Raw genomic sequence first — 19,290 nt, forward strand, 5'->3', positions numbered from 1 at the left:
GCATTATACTCCCAGTGTTTTTCATTATTTGTCTAATAATAGTAAAAATCTGGTCAGTTGTTAATCTTCCTTTTCTGAATCCACATTGATATTCGCCCATGCTGTCTCTATGAGTTCTAATTTATCTTATAATTTTGGCTAACTAACTTACCATGAGTTGGCAGAAGAGTAATCCCTCTATAACTAGCACAGCCTGACTTATCTCCCCGTTTTATGTACCGGGATACTGTCGCCCGTTTCCCAATGTTGCTGGCTTTTCTTCTGTTCCCCAGATCATTATTAGAAGCTCAAAGATCTCCGAGTGTAATATCTCGCCGCCATTCTTAAGGAGCTCTGCTGGTATGTTATCTAAACCAGGTTTCTTATTATTCTTCAGGCTATTGATTGCATTCTTCCCATCTATCAGCGTTGGTTCCTCCACTCTCAAATCTGGTGCCTGCATATGTCTCCCTTCAATAGGATTTACTGGGTCATCCCTATTCAACAGCATACAGAAATAGTTCTTCCATATCTCCAGTACTTTGTCCTCCTGTACCGTAATACTTCCAGTGGCATCTTTCGCTATTCTGCTTCTTGCTTGGTATCCGTTCTTTATTTTCCTGATACCCCTCCCCATAGCCTTCCCTTATCTTACCATTTCTCACGTTTCTGTGCATGCCCTCCAGTTCCTTGTTTAATGCATCTCTCTTCTTTCTTCTGTTTATTCTCGTTGCTGGCCTTCTTTTCTCCCTGAAGTTCTCTCCTAGTGCCTGTTCTGCTGCAAGAATTCTGTTCTTTTTTGTTTCCTTTCACCCGCCATTCTTCTGCAGTCATCATCAAACCTATGTTCGTTACGTGTTCTCTCCATGTACCCGTGTGGTTTCCTCAGCTGCTTCTTTAACAATTTGTTCTATGTCTTCACGTTTTTCCTGGAGTCCTATCTCTTCATCGTCACGTAGCAGTTGTAAAACATCAAATCTCTTTCTTATGTTTATTTGGTATTCCATCCTACCTGTCCCATCTTTGAGCTTATCAGTGTCAAATTTTTCTCTCGTTTCATTGCTGCTGTTCCTTTTCATATTCCACTTGATCTAGACTCTGGCAATCACTAAGTTATGGTCTGAATCCCCAGTTTTATTCGACAGTGTTCAGTTCCAGCTTTGCTTGTAATTCGACTTCTTCGTACGGGAGGATGATAAAAGGTCGAGTTAATGAAGTGTCAGTTGAGTCGAGTAGAGGCGGTGTCATCTGTGTCGAGGAGAGGCGGTGTCATCTGCCTCGGAGAGAGGCGTTTCTGTGTCGCATAAATGAGCTGTCAACTGTGTCAAACGCTTGTGGTGTCATCCGAGTCGATTAAAGGTGGTGTCAGCGTAGTCGAGTAGGAGTGGTGTTTGTGGTCTCAACTGTGTCGGTAGAGGCGGTATCATCGAGTCGATTAGAGTGGTGTTCCTGCGTTGAATAAAAGCGATGTCATCTATGTCAGTAGTGTCATCCGAGTCGATTAAAGGTGGTGTCAGCGTAGTCGAGTAGAAATAGTGTAATCTGCGTCGAATAGTGTGGTCTCAACTGTGTCGAGTAGAGGCGGTATCATCCGAGTCGATTAGAGGTGGTGTTTCTGCGTTGAATAAAGGCAGTGTCATCTATGTCGAGTACAGGCGGTGTCATTCGAGTCGAGTAAAGGTGGTGTCAACTTAGTGTCATCTGTGTTGAATAGATGTGGTGTCATTCGAGTCGATTTCAACATGATCTATTATGTCGAGTAACAGGGCGGGAAATCCATGTCGACTGGAGGTAGTGTTTCTGTGTCGAGTAGAGGCAGTGTCATATATGTCGAGTAAAAGCGGTGTCATCTGTGTCAAAATCATTGTACACACAAAAAATAGAGAAAATAGAGAATTCGGTATTTCTTTTATATTCGTATGCATTTCATTTTCATACTGGCTGCCCTTCCCTACGGCCTCTGCATGAAAAAAAAAAATGCGTGTTTTTTGGTACAAGGTTTTATGTGCTCCCACCTTGTGTCTGTGAGCAGCCCATTTCGTTACCTGTCTAATGAGAGCTGCGGTATAATGACATCAAAAAGTCTTCATTTTCCTTGAGAACCTGAAGATGGCATATCCTAATAGCTTCCCTTTGTCTTCAAATTATCCTTTTTGGAGGTGTTAGCTACGGTAAACGCCTGTACCAATGTCTCTGGCATTTTTGCCCATGACATTTCGTATACAAACCGATGACTTGAAAAAAGTCACTGATTTGTGCAATTTGTTTTAAATCTCTCTCCTCTCTCGGGTCTCTCTCTCTCTCTCTCTCTCTCTCTCTCTCTCTCTCTCTCTCTCTCTCTCTCTCTCTCTCAATTTTGTAAAACTTCTCATGACAGTGATATGAAAAAAGTCATTGATTTATGCAATGTGATTCAACTCTCTCTCTCTCTCTCTCTCTCTCTCTCTCTCTCTCTCTCTCTCTCTCTCTCTCTCTCTCTCTCTCTCTCTCTCTCTTTTGTAATACTTTTCATATCAATGATATAAAAAAAGTCACCGATTTGAGCAGTATGTTTCAAATTCTCTCTCTCTCTCTCTCTCTCTCTCTCTCTCAGTTTTGTAATACTTTTCGTGACAGTGATATGAAAAAGGTCATTGACTTGTTCAATATGTTTCAGATCTCTCTCTCTCTCTCTCTCTCTCTCTCTCTCTCTCTCTCTCTCTCTCTCTCTCTCTCTCTCTCTCTCTCTCTTGTAATAGTTTTCACGGCGATGACTTGAAAAAAGTCACTGATTTGTGCAATTTGTTTTAAATCTCTCTCTCTCTCTCTCTCTCTCTCTCTCTCTCTCTCTCTCTCTCTCTCTCTCTCTCTCTCTCTCTCTCTCTCTCTCTCAATTTTGTAAAACTTCTCATGACAGTGATATGAAAAAAGTCATTGATTTATGCAATGTGATTCAACTCTCTCTCTCTCTCTCTCTCTCTCTCTCTCTCTCTCTCTCTCTCTCTCTCTCTCTCTCTCTCTCTCTCTCTCTCTCTCTCTCTCTCTCTGTGTGTGTGTGTGTGTGTGTGTGTGTGTGTGTGTGTGTGGCATAACAGCGGCCTGCTACTTATTCTAGCACCGGGCTTTACAAAAGACCGCGAGGAGCTGCTTTAGGCTTGATAAAAACAGCATCTCGTCACTCTTCTTTTTCTTCGTCTTCCTATTCTTCTTCTCCTGCCTTTTATCGTACATGCAACTTTAAACTAGAGATGAAATTTTGTTCTTCCATTTTCTACAGTCCAGTTCAATCTGGCGTGCAGAGATTTGACCAAAAAATATATGAAAACCCGGGGAAAGCATTTGGTTTTCTTTTTTTTTACGACCTGTAAAATAAAAATTTCAAATAAAGATTTTTTATTTGGCCAAAAAATTATGAAGCATCATAAATATAAATTACAAATAAAAAATTCTTTGATTTGACCCCAAAAATTTATGTCTCTGGAAAAGCATTTCGTTTTTGTTATGTTCTATGGCATAGAAAATTACAGATAATTTTTTTTATTTAACAAAAAAAAAAATTAAATAAAAACACTAAATTATAAAAATTACAAGTAAAAAACTGATTTGACCAAACAAATTTATATCCCTCGGAAAGCATTTTGTTTTTGTTACGTCCTGTGACATAAAAATTACAGATAGAGAAATTATTTGATTTAACCAAAAAAAAAAAAGGAAAGGACTGAAATATAAAAATTACAAGTAAAAAAACTCTGTGATTTAACCAGATATAAAAGGCAAGCCTTGGAAAGCATTTCGGTATTTTGTTACGGCCCAAAAAATAAAAATTGCAAATAAAAACTGTTCGTGACAATTTTTTTGTTTTCGGTGAGAACAGCGATATTCAAGAGCCGCTACCATGCCCAGCCAGCCCCTTGGCCCCCCGAGGGGTAGAATTTCCTTCCCTTCCCCAAAATATAAATCAGGGTTATGTTACGACTGCCCCTACATACAACGAACCTCTGTATAGTTCTTTCCATGTAATGGTTGCTGGAACGGCCGGCTGAAGAATAAAATCGCTTTTCGTGGCCATTCCGTCTGGATTCCTCGCCCGTGGAATTATATCCGCATGATTTTTTTTTGTGGAAAAAACAAGATAGCTGAAAATATCTAAACTACACATACACGCGCTGTGTGGCCGTGTGTTTGTGTGCATACACGTATGTGCACGTTTGATTTTGTATTTATCGCTAGACTAAATAAAACAGTGAAATATGTGGGCGTGAAGCCAAACGACTGTACCGCCGCCCGTGGTTAAACTCTGTTTAAATTTACGACAAACATTTTCTCTCCCTAATTCCTAAATTCACGCTCACGGGCGCCCACAACCCGTTGTGTTGTAAAGGGTTGTTATTTCTTCTGTTCTACATTTCAGCGTATTTAACATTTCACCGTATTTAACATGTCATCTTATTTAAAATTTCGCCATTTTTGACCTTTCACGTTATTTAACATTTCACCGTATTGGTATTACTTCGTATTTAACATTTCACCGTATACAGCGTTTCATCTCATTTAAAATTCCACCCTATTTAACATTTCACTGTATTGAACATTTCACCATATTTAACATTTCACCATATTTAACATTTCAATGTATTAACATTTTGGCATATTTAACATTTCAGTGCATTTAATGCTTCACCCTATTTAAAATTTGACCGTATTTAACATTTCACTACAATTAGGATTTCACCGTATTGACAATTCATCATATTTAACATTTCACTGTATACAGCATTTCACCTCATTTAAAATTCCACTCTATTTAATATTTCGCTGTATTGAACATTTCACCGTATTTAACATCTCACTATATTTAACATTTCAGTGTATTTAATATTTTACTATATTCAACATTTCACCGGATTTAACTTTTCATCGTATTTAACATTTCAACTTATTTAAAATTTCACAGGATTTAACTTTTCATCTTATTTAACATTTCACCGGATATAACTTTTCACATTATTTAACATTTCACCGGATTTAACATTTCACCGGATATAACTTTTCACATTATTTAACATTTCACTGGATTTAACATTTCATCTTATTTAACATTTCACCGGATATAACTTTTCACATTATTGAACATTTCACTTGATTTAACTTTTCATCGTATTTAACATTTCATCTTATTTAACATTTCACAGGTTTTAACTTTTCATCTTATTTAACATTAACATTTCATCTTATTTAACATTTCACCGGATTATCTTTTCATCTTATTTAACATTTCATCTTATTTAACATTTCACCGGATTTAACATTTCAACTTATTTAACTTTTCACCTGATTTAACTTTTCATCTTATTTAACATTTCACCGGATATAACTTTTCACATTATTTAACATTTCACCGGATTTAACTTTTCATCATATTTAACATTTCACCGGATTTAACTTTTCACATTATTTAACATTTCATCGGATTTAATTTCACCTTATTTAACATTTCACCGGATTTAACTTTTTACCTTATTTAACATTTCACCGGATTTAACTTTTCACCTTATTTAACATTTCACTGGATTTAACTTTTCACCTCCCCGATGCATCTTAGAGAACAAAGAGCATTTACTCTTTCTTTAGTATTCATGTGTATTCTATTGTATGCGCCCCCCCCCCATACAGCCTCTGCATGAAAAAGTCTTGAGTCTGACTTACAACCAGACTCCTTACACTTAACATAACTCTGAAGCGGCCCTTTACAGCTGAATAACCGTCAGGTACTCAGATCACTGTTTTAGGTCAACAGGCAGACTAATGGGTTGTACAACAAACGGGTTTAAACCGTAACAACTTCCCCTGCATCGGATCGTTTACGGGTGTCATTAGCGTGGAGAGGTTCTGAACCACTCGATCACTCTCTCTCTCTTTCTCTCTCTCTCTCTCTCTCTCTCTCTACAGTATATATATATATATATATATATATATATATATATATATATATATATATATATATATATATATATGTGTGTGTGTGTGTGTGTGTGTGTGTGTGTGTGTGTGTGTGTGTGTGTGTGTGTGTGTATATATACATATATATAAGTATATAATATATATATACAATTATATGTATAATGTATATATATATGTATATATATGTATGTGTGTATGGGGCCAGTATATAACTGTATAAAAAATGACAATTTATACAGGAGGAAGACCGTGCTAATTCCAACCTTTTTGCAGGTCTTCTCAATCACTTGTTTCCTCTGCAATTTCAGTGAATAGAGATCTGTCATCATCTACCTAAATGGAGCTCTCTCTCTCTCTCTCTCTCTCTCTCTCTCTGCCTCCTTTTATGCGAGCTATTTTGGTAAATGCTGGAAACCGTTTGAATAGAGAGCGCTGATGTGTTCCTGGAAGTAAGGAGACACTGTTTTCCCGTTGATACTTCCATAATTGGTTCCGTTTTTAAAAATAATTTTTTCATTCATAGTAATTTTTCTTTTTAATTATTTTTTCTTTTTTGTTTTTAATTTTTTAAGTCATTTTTCTTTTTTAATCATTTTTCATTTGGAATCATTTTGTCTTTTTTCTTTCTTTATCTTTTAATCATTTTTTCTTTTTTATGTTTTTTTTATTTTCTAGCATTTTTTTCTATATTTTTTTAAAAACTGTCTGCGTACCCCGCTTCTATAGCATCTGACTGCGTAATGAGCCAACTGTGTGAAAAACGTGGACTCAAATAACACCAAAAAAAAAAAAAAAAAAAGCTTCGCTGGCTTTGGACAACAGTTTCATTGCAGGTTTTCGCTTTTTTTTTTTTAAAGAGTTCGACAGGAATTGAAGCTTTATTACAGCCTTGTGGGAATTGAAACTTTATTACAGACGTACGGTGATTGTAACATTGTTACAGTCTTACGGCAATTGAAACTTCGTTACGTTTTCGGGAATTGAAACTTTGTTACATTCTTGCGGGAACTGAAACTGTATTAGTCTTTCAGGAATTGAAACTTCATTACAGCCTTACAGAATTGAAATTTTATTAGTCTTACGGGGATTGAAATTTTATTACAATCTTTAGAGAATTGAAACTTTATTACAATCTATCTGGGATTGAAACTTTATTACAGTGTTACGGGAATTGAAACTGTAACAGTCTTCCGGGAATTGAAACTGTTACAGTCTTACGGATATTAAAACTGTCAAGTAGGAATTTAAACTTTATTACTGTTTTACGAGAATTGAAACTTTATTACACTCTTGTGGGAATTGAACCTTTATTTCAGTCTTATAGGAACTGGAACTGTATTAGTCTTACGGGAACTGAAATTATTACAGTGGCATGGGGATTGAAACTTTTTTCCATTCTTAAGGAAACTGAAACTATTAGTCTTGAAGGAATTTCAACTTTATTACTATTTCGAAAACTGAAACTTTATTAGTCTTATGGATATTGAAACTTTACTACTACAATCTTTCTGGAATTTAAACTTTATTACTTTCTTACAGGAATTGAACGTTATTACAGTCTCTCGGGAATTGAAACTTTTATTACAGTCTTACGGATTTTGCAACTATTGCAGTCTTTCGGGAACTGAAACTTTATTACAGTCTTACAGATATTGAAACCTTATTACAGTCTTTGAGAATATTGAACCTGTGTAACAGTTTTCTGGGAATTGGAACTTTATTACAATCCTCTGGGAATTGAAACTTTATTAGTCTTTCGAAAATTGAAAGTTTATTACTAACTTGCAGGACTTTAAAACTTTTTACATTGTTTCTGGAATTGAAACTTTTATACTCTTACCGATACTGATACTTTATTACAGTCTTTCAGTAACTGAGACTTTATTAATGTCTTTTGAGAATTGAAACTTTATTGCAGTCTTTTGGAAAATTGAAACTTTATTGCAGTGTTCCGGGAATTGAACATTTTTTACAGTCTTCCGGGAATTGAAACTTTATTACAGGCTTACGGATATTGAAATTTTATTGCATTCTTTCCGGAACTGAAACTTTATGACAGTCTTTTGGGAATTGAAATCTTATTACAGTCTTCCGGATATTGAAGCTCTATTACAGTCTTCTGGGAATTGAAACTTTATTACAGTCTTTCAGGGACAGAAACTTTATTACAGCCTTTTTGGAATTGAAACTTTTGTTACAGTCCTGAGGGAATGGAAACTTTCTTACAGTCTTTTGGAAAATTGAACCTTTATTACAGTCTTCCTGGAATTGAAACTTCATTATTACATTCTTTCCTTGAGGGAAGGAAAAGACGGGAGAGAGAGAAGATAATAATAATAATAATAATAATAATAATAATAATAATAATAATAATAATAATAATATACCCTCACTCTTTCCATTCAGACTACAGTAATAATAATAATAATAAATACAGACGGATAGTATATTACTCACCATAAAAATGATATTGATAATAAACTGGCACATTACTTAAGTGGCAAACCCTTTTAAATCCGAGGTGATGGATTTTTCCGAAAGCCGGTGCTTGAAGAAGCTCAACTGGGTGTCAAAAAATCCCGCGACCCCTTTCCATTTTATAACAGAAAAGGCCGAAAGGATTTATTCTCATCTCTCCCCTTCACTATGAACTGTTTATGAATTTTGTAAACCTGTATTTTTATTTATTTATTTTTATTTTTTGTTAATTCCTGATTCATTTCCTGCGCCTCTTTCCGGTACGAAAAAATATATAAAAAGGATTTGCCGTTTGGGGTTTCAATTTTCCAATATGTATAGAAATAATTAGGTATTGCAAATTGCTTTTGTTGTATCCTGGTATTTAATTAAGTATTCTTTATCCTCTCTTTTACATACATTATATATATAGATATATATATATGTGTGTGTATGTAAATGTATGCATAAATGTTTTTATATGTATATATATATTTTTTTTATATAATGTATGTATGCGTGTTTGTACTAGCTGACCAACCCGGCACTGCCCGGGAAAACTCTGAATGACAGTCTACATGTAGGTGGAGAGAAAAGGGAAAGGGGAGGGGGAGGGAAGAGGGAAGGGAGAGGTGGAAGGAGATAGGGAGGGAGAAGGAAGAGAGGGAGGGTTTTGTGTTGACGGTCCGACTGACAGTTCTACTTTTTTCATGCAAACGTTCACCCTTTGAACAGGCATTACTGTGGTAACTGTCCCTTTTATCCAGGTATTACTGTGATGACTGTCCCTTTTATCCAGAAATTTATGTGATAACTGCCCCTTTTATCCTGTTATTACTGTTTTGTTTGTCCCTCTTATCCAGGTACTACTGTGGCGACTGTCCATTTTATCCAGGTATTACTGTACTGTATGTCCCTTTCATCCAGGTATTACTGTGATGACAGTCCCTATTATCCAGAAATTACTGTGGTGACTGTCCCTTCTATCCAGTTATTAGTGTGGTGACTGCCCCTTTTATCTGGGTATTACTGTGGTTACTGTCCCTTCTATCCATGTATTACTGTACTATCTGACACCTTTAACCTTTTACCAGTTATTACTGTACTGTCTGTCCCTTTTATCCAGGTGTTACTGTGGTGACTATCCCTTTTGTCCAGATATTACTCTGCTGCCTGTTCCCTTTAACCGGTTGTCACTGTACTGTCTGTCCCCTTTAACCAGGTGTTACTGTACTGTCTATCCCTTTTATCCAGATATCACCGTCGTTACTGTTCCTTTTATCCTGGTATGACTGTTCCGTCCGTCCCTTTTATCCAGGTATTACTGTTGTGACTGTCCCTTTATCCAGATATTACTGTGGTGACTTTCCCTTTTATCCAGGCACTACTTTAGTGACTGTTCCTTTTATCCAGGCATTACTGTGCTGTCTGTCCTTTTTATCCAGGTATTTAGTGTGGTGACTGGCCCTTTTATCCAGGTATTAATGTGGTCCAGGTATTACTGTGGTGACTGTCCCTTTTATCCAGGTATTTCTGTGCTGTCTGTCACCTTTAACGAGGGATTACTGTGATGTATGTCCCTTTTTTCCAGGTATTACTGTGGTGACTGTCCATACTATACAGATATTACTGTGCTGTCTGTTCCTTTTATTACTGTGGTGACTGAAAAGCATTTTCAATAACATATTTTTATGGTCTCGAGTACATGAAATGAGGTATGATAAACCCGTAGAGTTTATTTACCACGTAAGTTACAAAGGGGAAGGGGAAGGGGGTTTACCGGTTTGAAACCTACCTTATTATCTAAATTAGGTCAAATGATGGTCACGTGCCAAATTTTGTCTAGATCTGTCAAGTGGTTCGGATATGCATAGCACACAAAGTTACAAATTTCTTTAGAAACTTACGTTCATTTTTATATATTAGATATTATATATAATATATATATTATATTGTGTGAATTTAAGCGTTCTTTTTTATAATATTCAATTTATCTGTTATATTTTTCCTTTTACCTATTCATTTGCTTCTGAAGCAGATAAATCACTCATCTGTAGATTTACCTTTTGGCTGGGACTCTGACCAATCTTTCTGTCTTTCTTTCTTTTTCTCTTTCTTTCTTTCTGTTTTTCTTTCTTTGCGTCTTTCCTTCTTCGTTTCTTTCTTTCTATAAATCATTTTAACCCTTATGAACAGAGTCAATAGACTGCAATAAACCCAAGGGGCTCCAAAGGGAAATCTTGGCCTGCAGAGAGAGAGAGAGAGAGAGAGAGAGAGAGAGAGAGAGAGAGAGAGAGAGAGAGATTATAGGAATAGGAGATAAATGAATAAATCTGAAGGAATAGAAAATGAAACGGAACCACCAGAAATTCAGGAGAGGTCAGCAGCTGGAGAGAGCAGGAATGAATTTGCTCCTAAGAAGCGTCCTGTAGAGTTTTAGAATTGATTCTACAGGAAGAGATTGATGTCGAATTCATGGACTCGACATCGTCGATTATTGAGGGAAGAAGAAGAAGACGAAAATAATGATGGCTTTTTAGAATCGATCCCACAGGAAGAGATTGATGTCGAATGCATAGACTCGACATCGTCGATTATCAAAGGAAGAAGAAGACGACGACGAAAATAATGATGGCTTTTTAGAATTGATTCTACAAGAAGAGATTGATGTCGAATGCTTAGACTCGACGTCGTCGATTATCGAAGGAGGAAGAAGAAGAAAATAAAGATAATGATGGTTTTTGGTAGCAATTTGCACAAAGATTAATGTTAACCAAACATATATATATATATATATATATATATATATATATATATATATATATATATATATATATATATATATATCTATATATATATACACATATATATATTCAATGACAACTCCTGGATGCCTTCGTTCGTTCGTCCGTTTGCACAAAGAGCCTCATTTCTCCCACCCACCCCCCAAAAAAATACATAAATAAAATAATAAAAGACCCTTTTGTGGAACGCATTAATCACAGCGCAAAATGTATAATTTTCATTAATGAGTTCATCATGTCATTTATCCTTCACGTAATTCGGAACTCTCATGTTTTTACGAGTATTTCGTGTTTCCGGTAACCTGAGTTTTTGATTATTAGAGAAGAGGAAATAATTTTTTTTTTTTGAGCTTCCATTTTTATTAGATTTTGTTTTTGTTAAATACGCACACACACACACATATATATATATTATATATGTATTATTTATGATCATATAAAAATAAATCTATATATATTTATATATATGTATATATATGTGTAGCCAGTCCTATGAGAGCTGAGAAGTCAGCTCAGTATTCTGGTTAAACTACTTTAATAATATATATATATATATATATATATATATATATATATATATATATATATATATATATGTGTGTGTGTGTGTGTGTGTGTGTGTGTGTGTATATATCTATATGTATGTATGTATATACATATATATATATATATATATATATATATATATATATATATATATATATATATATATATATATTTATAGATTAAAAGAAAGTTAAGTTCCTCATTGAGACACTTTCACAGTATATTGCCTGTTGCTTAATTTTACGTCCACGTGATTTTTTTATTTCTTTTAATTATTCCTTTTACGAGTTTATGAGTCTTAAGCCGTCCCCCGTGTGACACTGATACTTCTTTTGCAACAGCAAGGTTTTGTTTGTGACTGTGTCTCTCTGTCTGTTTGTTTGTTTGGCCTTTGGGAGAAACTGGAATGTTGTTTTAGATTCCGGAAGACATTCGAATTTCTTTTCGGCGAGAAGGATATTTTATTTTACTTTCCTGGGGTCTGTGTCTATCTGTCTATCTGTTTGTTCGTTTTTGACTTTGGATGAAACGGGAATGTCGTTTTAGGTACTTGGGGAGAGAATGGAGTTTCATAATCGGTGAGAAGGAATTTTTTTTTTTTTTTTTATTTCCCGGGGAGGATAGGGTGAAAATATCCTCAAACTCAGCCTTGGCGGAGGTTAGCGTCTCCGAGCAGGGCTGTAAGTTACGGTATACTCGTCTATTTGTTAGCCTTCGTTTTGTTGTCGCATGAGAAACATCACTATTTTTTTTTCTCCTTCGTCGTAAAGAAACAGACTTTTGATAATAATGGCTGCTTGAGACAGGCCAACGTTGGATTAATTAGAAATTCAAGACTTTTCATCCTCGGGCCCTTGAACACGTTTGGGACGGAGACCTGCTGTCAGAAAATAAAAAACAGATAAATTCCCCTCTCCCTCCTCCTCCTCTCTCTCTCTCTCTCTTTCTTCCTTCCCCTCTCCCCTCCCCCTTCAGTATCCTAATAAAAACTGATGACGTTCCGGCTTTCCAAGTTCATATTTATACCTTTTCAGTAATTACACGTCATCCCTATGGTAACGTCAACGCCGTGTTGACGAAAGTTCTTCGTCAGCACAGTTCGTCGTCGTTCGTTCTATCGTCGTCGGTGGAAACGAATCGATTCGTTCAAGCCAGGAAGTCTTGCTCGTACATTCCGTGGAACCTTCTTGTAATCAGCCTTGAAGCTTGTAGCTAAATCAGTCGCTTTTGTTTACGTTTTCATTTGTGTCTTTGACGAATCACCAGCGCGCAAACAACGCAAGTTTCGACGTGACGAATTGCCCCCAGTGCTCAAGGTGTCACCTTGGACAACGTTTTTAGCCATAAATAACAACTGGTTCTATAAATGTCTGGCTGGGTACTCAGCAATGAAATATGTGAGTGGATATGCAAAAATATAAAAAAAATATGTGGGTGATACGGAAAAGAATATTTGGGTGGATACACAAAAAAAATTATGCGTGGTAGCTATGCAAAAAAAAATGTGGATGGATATACAAAACAATATGTGAGTGGATACTAAATATATATATATATATATATATATATATATATATATATATATATATATATATATATATATATATATATATATATATATATATATATATATATATAGGTGGACATAAATATATGGGTGGATATGCAAAAAAAAAAAATAAATGGGTGGATACATAACAAAAATGGGGCGGATTTGCCAAAAAAAATATGTGGGTGGATACACAAAAATTGTGGGTGGATATGCAACAAAGATATGGGGGTGGATATGCAAAAAAATAAAAATGTGGATGGATATGCAAAAAAATATGTGGATGGATATGCAAAAAAAAATATCTAGATGGGTATGCAAAAAAATATGTCGGTGGATACACGAAAAAAATATGTGGGTGGATACTCAAAAAAATATGTGGGTGGATATGCAAAAAAAATATATGGGGGTGGATACACAAAAAAATACGAGGGTGGATACGCAAAAAAAATATGTGGGTGGATATGTAAAGAAAAATATGTGGATGGATATGCAAAAAAATGTGGTTGGATATGCAAAAAAAATATGTTGATTGATATGCAAAAAACATATGGGTGAATATTAATAAAAATATGAGTAGATACTCCAAAAAAATATGTGGGTGGATACGCAAAAAAATGTGGGTGGATACATAAAAAAAATGTGGGTACACAAAATGAAATGTGTGGGTACGCAAAAAAAATATGGTTGGGTACACCAAAAAAATGTGTTTGTGGGTATGCAAAAAAAAGTAAAATATGTGCATGGATACACAAAAATAATATGTGGTCTGGTATGCAAAAACCGTCATAGATTTATGGGAATTGTATTGTTGCATACGGAGTGTGTTGTTTGAAATGTGTGTATCATTATTTATCAATTACCATGAATGTAAAGCGTGCCTGCAGTTTGTATATGAGCCTGAGAATGATATATATATATACATATATATATATATATATATATATATATATATATATATATATATATATATATATATATATATATATACAGTATATATACAGTATATATATATATATATATATATAGTGTATGTGTATGCATATCATTCATAACATGGGCGTATCTCAATTGAAATTATAATTGTTTTTGAAAAGGCCCATTATTGTTGTGATTATGATCATTGTATTAATCTAATTTTTACTGTTGTACTGCTGTGATCTAAAAGCATCACACTACAGATCTGTTATTATTATAATTATTATTATTATTACTTTCCGCAGTCATGCCACGCGCATACAGCCGTCTAACAAAGGATAAACAAAGCTGTTTATTGACTCTTTGTTTCGACTAAGCATGGAGTTAAAACAAATTATTTGTTTGAACGCTTTTGACAGCAGTACTAATACTGTCCTCTTATTCAATTGCAGGTCCACCCCGCCTTCCCCCCTTCCCCCGCATTACGAGATGAGGTTAATGAACAGGAGTGAAGGATTAGCGCTCGCTCGGTGTGAAGGACGTCTCTCTCGGGCCTGATAGGACTCTCTTGCCTGGGGTTTCATACCCAGGATAAAGCTTCGATCCTGCTAGCCTGCAATCCTGGTCTCGCGACATAAGGATTCCCCAGCCCCTTCCCGGGTCACGGTTTGTGCTCAGTTTTATGTCCAAAGTGGAGAGTCTGAAGGAGGAACTTCTTCACTCTTCATGGTGTAGTGGGGCCGCCAGTGCTTGACCTTGATCGAGATCTAGACCTATACCTAGACCTAGACCTAGACCTAGACCTAGACTTAGACTCAGACTCAGACCTTTTCATAGTATCCGCCAAGACGATGGGGACCGTTACCATACCAGGCTCCTAACGTGACTTAATGTGACCCCATTCGGCCCACAAGGCGCCATGTACAGCGGCCAAATGATGAGCTTTTCCCCCCTAGCCGCCAACACCACATCCCTGGATGCGGTTTTGGGCGGCTCCGACCGGCCGGGCTTGCTGGACCTGCCAGACCACCCGTCGGATTTCGACGGCCGGAGCCCTCCTCAGTACCTGTCGACGGAGACGCAGCAGCAGCAACAGCAGCTGCTGAGCGACTACCAGCCGATGGACCTGGACGACGCCATGCTGCTCAACGACACCAACGGCACCAACTTCACCTCCTACATCCCGGAGGGCCTCAAGTACATCAACAGGACCCAGCTGATCGCCTACTCCCTGCTGTTCCCCTTCGCCGCCGTCGGCAACCTGGTCGTCTTCGTCGCCCTCTTCAGGAACCGCCACCGGAAGTCGCGGGTCAACATGATGATCATGCACCTGTCCCTGGCCGACATGATCGTCACGTTCGTCTTCCTGCCGACGGAGATCACGTGGCACATCACCATCGAGTGGGTCTTCGGCAACGTCGGCTGCAAGGTCTACAAGTTCCTGTCGGCCTTCGGCTTCTACATGTCGTCCATGGTGCTCGTCTGCATCTCCTGGACCGCTACTTCGCCGTCCTCCACCCGCTCAAGGTCAACGACGCCCAGAGGCGCGGCAAAATCATGCTCTTCTTCGCCTGGGCCATCTCCTCCGTCATCTCTCTTCCCCAGGTAAGCCCTCGTCAGGTGAGACTCACCCCTCCACTACCTTCCATCGCCTCCCATCCCCTTCACTTCCTTCCCCTCCCTTCCCTCACCCCAATCCTCTCGCTTCTTGGGGAAAGAAAAACCAGGTGAATGAACGGCGCCTTTTATCCGCCGAGAAACTAATTAATCAGGTTTTAATTCGCCTCTCGGACTTATAAAAACGAAATCGTTTTCCACGCTATTGAACCCGCCGGAGGTCAGCTAATGATAGGCTTCCCTTTCAGTCTTGATCGTCTGTAGAGCGAGCCAGTTTTCAAAAGCGTCAGCACAGCTTTATCCATTTTTCAAAGTAATTAGGCTTCAGGGAAACTAAATCACGAACGAGTACCTTCAGTAGCCGGAACCTTTAACTAAAGGAAATGATGGAGGCAGCAACTTATCTCCTACGTATCACGAACACGTTGTAAATAAGTCAACGACTTTTGACCGTTGCTAGATAATTGTATGAAGCACTGGATGCAACTACCAATCAGTCATTAGCTTCTCTTCAAACTGTTTGTGATGTTTGTGTCATCAGTTACAGGCGTGTGATGGTGGCAAGTTTTTTTTTTTTTTACTGTAGCATGGGTGCATCGTGGCAAGACCATTGACTCTAAAAGCACGATGAATATATATATATATATATATATATATATATATATATATATATATATATATATATATATATATATAATATATATATATATATTGTGAAAAACTTACTTTCATTACTTTCATCAACTGCAAGTAGGGATGTAAGTAAATACACGTATTTACTATCCACATCCAGGCATAGATAAATAGAAGGATATACAATTTGTTATACTTACATCTCATTGATGGAACCAATATTTTTAATTTTTATATATATATATATATTATATATATATATATATATATATATATATATATATATATATATATGTGTGTGTATTGTATATTATGATCTACTGGTCACTATATATTCTTATATATATCTAAGGTTTGTAATATACAGTATATAAATGTGTGTGTGTGTTATTAAAAAAATAATCTACTACACACACATATATTCTTGTATTTTGGATCCAAGAGCTATATATATATAATATTATCAAAAATATATTATTATAAATATACACACACACATATATATATATATATATATATATATATATATGTTTGTATGTATATACATGTATAATAATTACACGCCAGTGCCAGGTTTTCGTGTTCCTTTTCGAAATTTCTCGGGGAAAACGACAGTCATCAAATCATTTCAGGCCGGGCTCGAGCTTTGTCGAACCTGTTCGTGGAAAGTGGTGCCTGCTTGCAATTGCAGTGGCCTTTTACTTGTAACTTTATCTTTAACAACGATTGCATCCTCCATATCCAAAAATACTATTCTTGCAAGCCCCCTCTACCCCCCGAGTTCAGGTTCCTTTTTTCTGTTTCTGTTTATTTATTGATATGTTTATTAATTTTTGTTCTTTTAATAAGGGATCTCTTCTTTCTGTATTTCTCATTACCTTCTTTTATTTCTTTCTAATGAACACCATATTGTGTGGAAGCTTGAATTTCAAGTGAGTGGCCTCTGTGGGCTTGTTCCATATGAATAAGGTTCATCTTTTGAATAATAATAATAATAATAATAATAATAATAATAATAATAATAATAATAATAATAAACTAAGAACCAGATATATCCAAAGAACAATAGATGGAAATAACATCTCACCCAAATGCAGGAAGTACAATATGAAAGACGAGACCATAAACCACATAGCAAGCGAATGTGCGGCGCTTGCACAGAACCAGTACAAAAAGAGGCATGATTCAGTAGCAAAAGCCCTCCACTGGACCCTGTGCAAGAGGCAATAGCTAGCTTGCAGTAATAAGTGGTACGAACACCTACCTGCGGGAGTGATAGAAAACGATCAGGCAAAGATCCTCTGGGACTATGGTATCAGAACAGATAGGGTGATACGTGCCAATAGACCAGACGTGACGTTGCTTGACAAAATCAAGAAGAAAGTATCACTCATTGATGTCATACCTTGGGACACCAGAGTAGATGAGAAAGAAAGAGAGAAAATTGATAAGTATCAAGACCTGAAAATCGAAATAAGAAGGATATGGAATATGCCAGTCGCAATTGTGCCCATAATAATAGGAACACTAGGCACGATCTCAAGATCCCTGAAAAGGAATCTGGAAAACTAGATGCCGAAGTAGCTCCAGGACCCATGCAAAAAAGTGTGCTACTAGAAACAGCGCACATAGTGAGAAAAGTGATGGACTCCTAAGGAGGCAGGATGCAACCCGGAACCCCACACTGTAAAAACCACCCAGTCGAACGTGATGACTGTGATAGACCAAAATAATAATAATATAATAATAATAATGTGTCAAAAGAGCTGTTGTCGTTTCTATTTATAACTCGAAGTGGCCTTCTCGGTGAACTTTCTCCTGGAAAATCTATTAACATCTTGCTGTAAGAACTTGAGTTTTTAACTTTTTTTATAAATCTACCTTTATAGATCACACAGATGGCTCCTGGAAGTATCTGAATATTGAACCGTTTAAAGAAAACTGGTTAATTGATTTTCTTATCTCAGTCATTCACTCTGTCATGCAGTACTTCATTTTTTTCTGAATCGTAGTTCCTTTCCCAACATCTTCATTCTTTTCTGGTGAGACAAGGAGTTGGTGGTGATTTTTACAATAACACAGGTGGCACTTGGAAGCTTTCGTTCATGTATCTGGGTACTATTATGTAGTCAGTTTCTAAACGCTATCCTGGTCACACTGTTAAAGTTAGAAGATTATAAAAGAGAAATATAAGACGTAACACTCATAATCTATCTTGTCTGTAAAAAGTGTATATGTATCTCCGTGTTTGTTAATTCTTCTCAAAATAAAATAAATTAAAATAAGATAATTTCCCCGGAACGACAACTCATCATGTTAATATCAAATCTTTTTAGCTAGATGTGAAAAATGTAATGTGCTTTCCGTAGATTTCGTCCGCTAATCCCTCGGAATTTCGAGGTAGGATTTCCTGTATGAAAATATATAATATATATAATAATAATAATAATAATAATACTTATCACTATAATTATAATCCTTTAGTAGCTCATGTTTCCAACTTTTTCCACCATAAAATGGAAGAGATTTAGCGGTTTAAAAACCTTGGCGCAATTAGGAAGTTACAGAAATGATTTCATTTTGTGGATGATGAGATCAACTTGATAAGACACACGGCAGAAATGAGGAGTTAAAATCCAGCTCTCAAAAAATGTGAACCAGCGCTCTCTCTCTCTCTCTCTCTCTCTCTCTCTCTCTCTCTCTCTCTCTCTCTCTCTCTCTCTCTCTCTCTCTCTCTTTGTATGCTTGTAGCTGCAGGAGCGACCGAGATTTGACTTCTGACGGAAAGTATAAACGGTTTTGCCAGTCACTTTGTATGGGACTGGACGCCTCTTTCAAAAACAGTTT

General features: G+C 36.5%; 1 protein-coding gene across 1 annotated transcript in view; it reads left to right on the forward strand.

The window, feature by feature from the left end:
- The first annotated feature begins 14,971 nt into the window (after positions 1 to 14,971).
- The window catches only part of LOC136836448 (vasopressin V1a receptor-like), a 75,524-nt gene continuing 71,205 nt past the window's right edge, over positions 14,972 to 19,290 (forward strand). The window contains 2 exon segments of the mRNA XM_067100712.1: positions 14,972 to 15,680; positions 15,683 to 15,798. Coding sequence (XP_066956813.1) covers positions 15,113 to 15,680; positions 15,683 to 15,798 — 684 coding nt within the window. The 5' untranslated portion in view covers positions 14,972 to 15,112.

The sequence above is a fragment of the Macrobrachium rosenbergii genome, chromosome 56 (genome assembly GCF_040412425.1).
Source record: "Macrobrachium rosenbergii isolate ZJJX-2024 chromosome 56, ASM4041242v1, whole genome shotgun sequence".
Taxonomy (NCBI): domain Eukaryota; kingdom Metazoa; phylum Arthropoda; class Malacostraca; order Decapoda; family Palaemonidae; genus Macrobrachium; species Macrobrachium rosenbergii.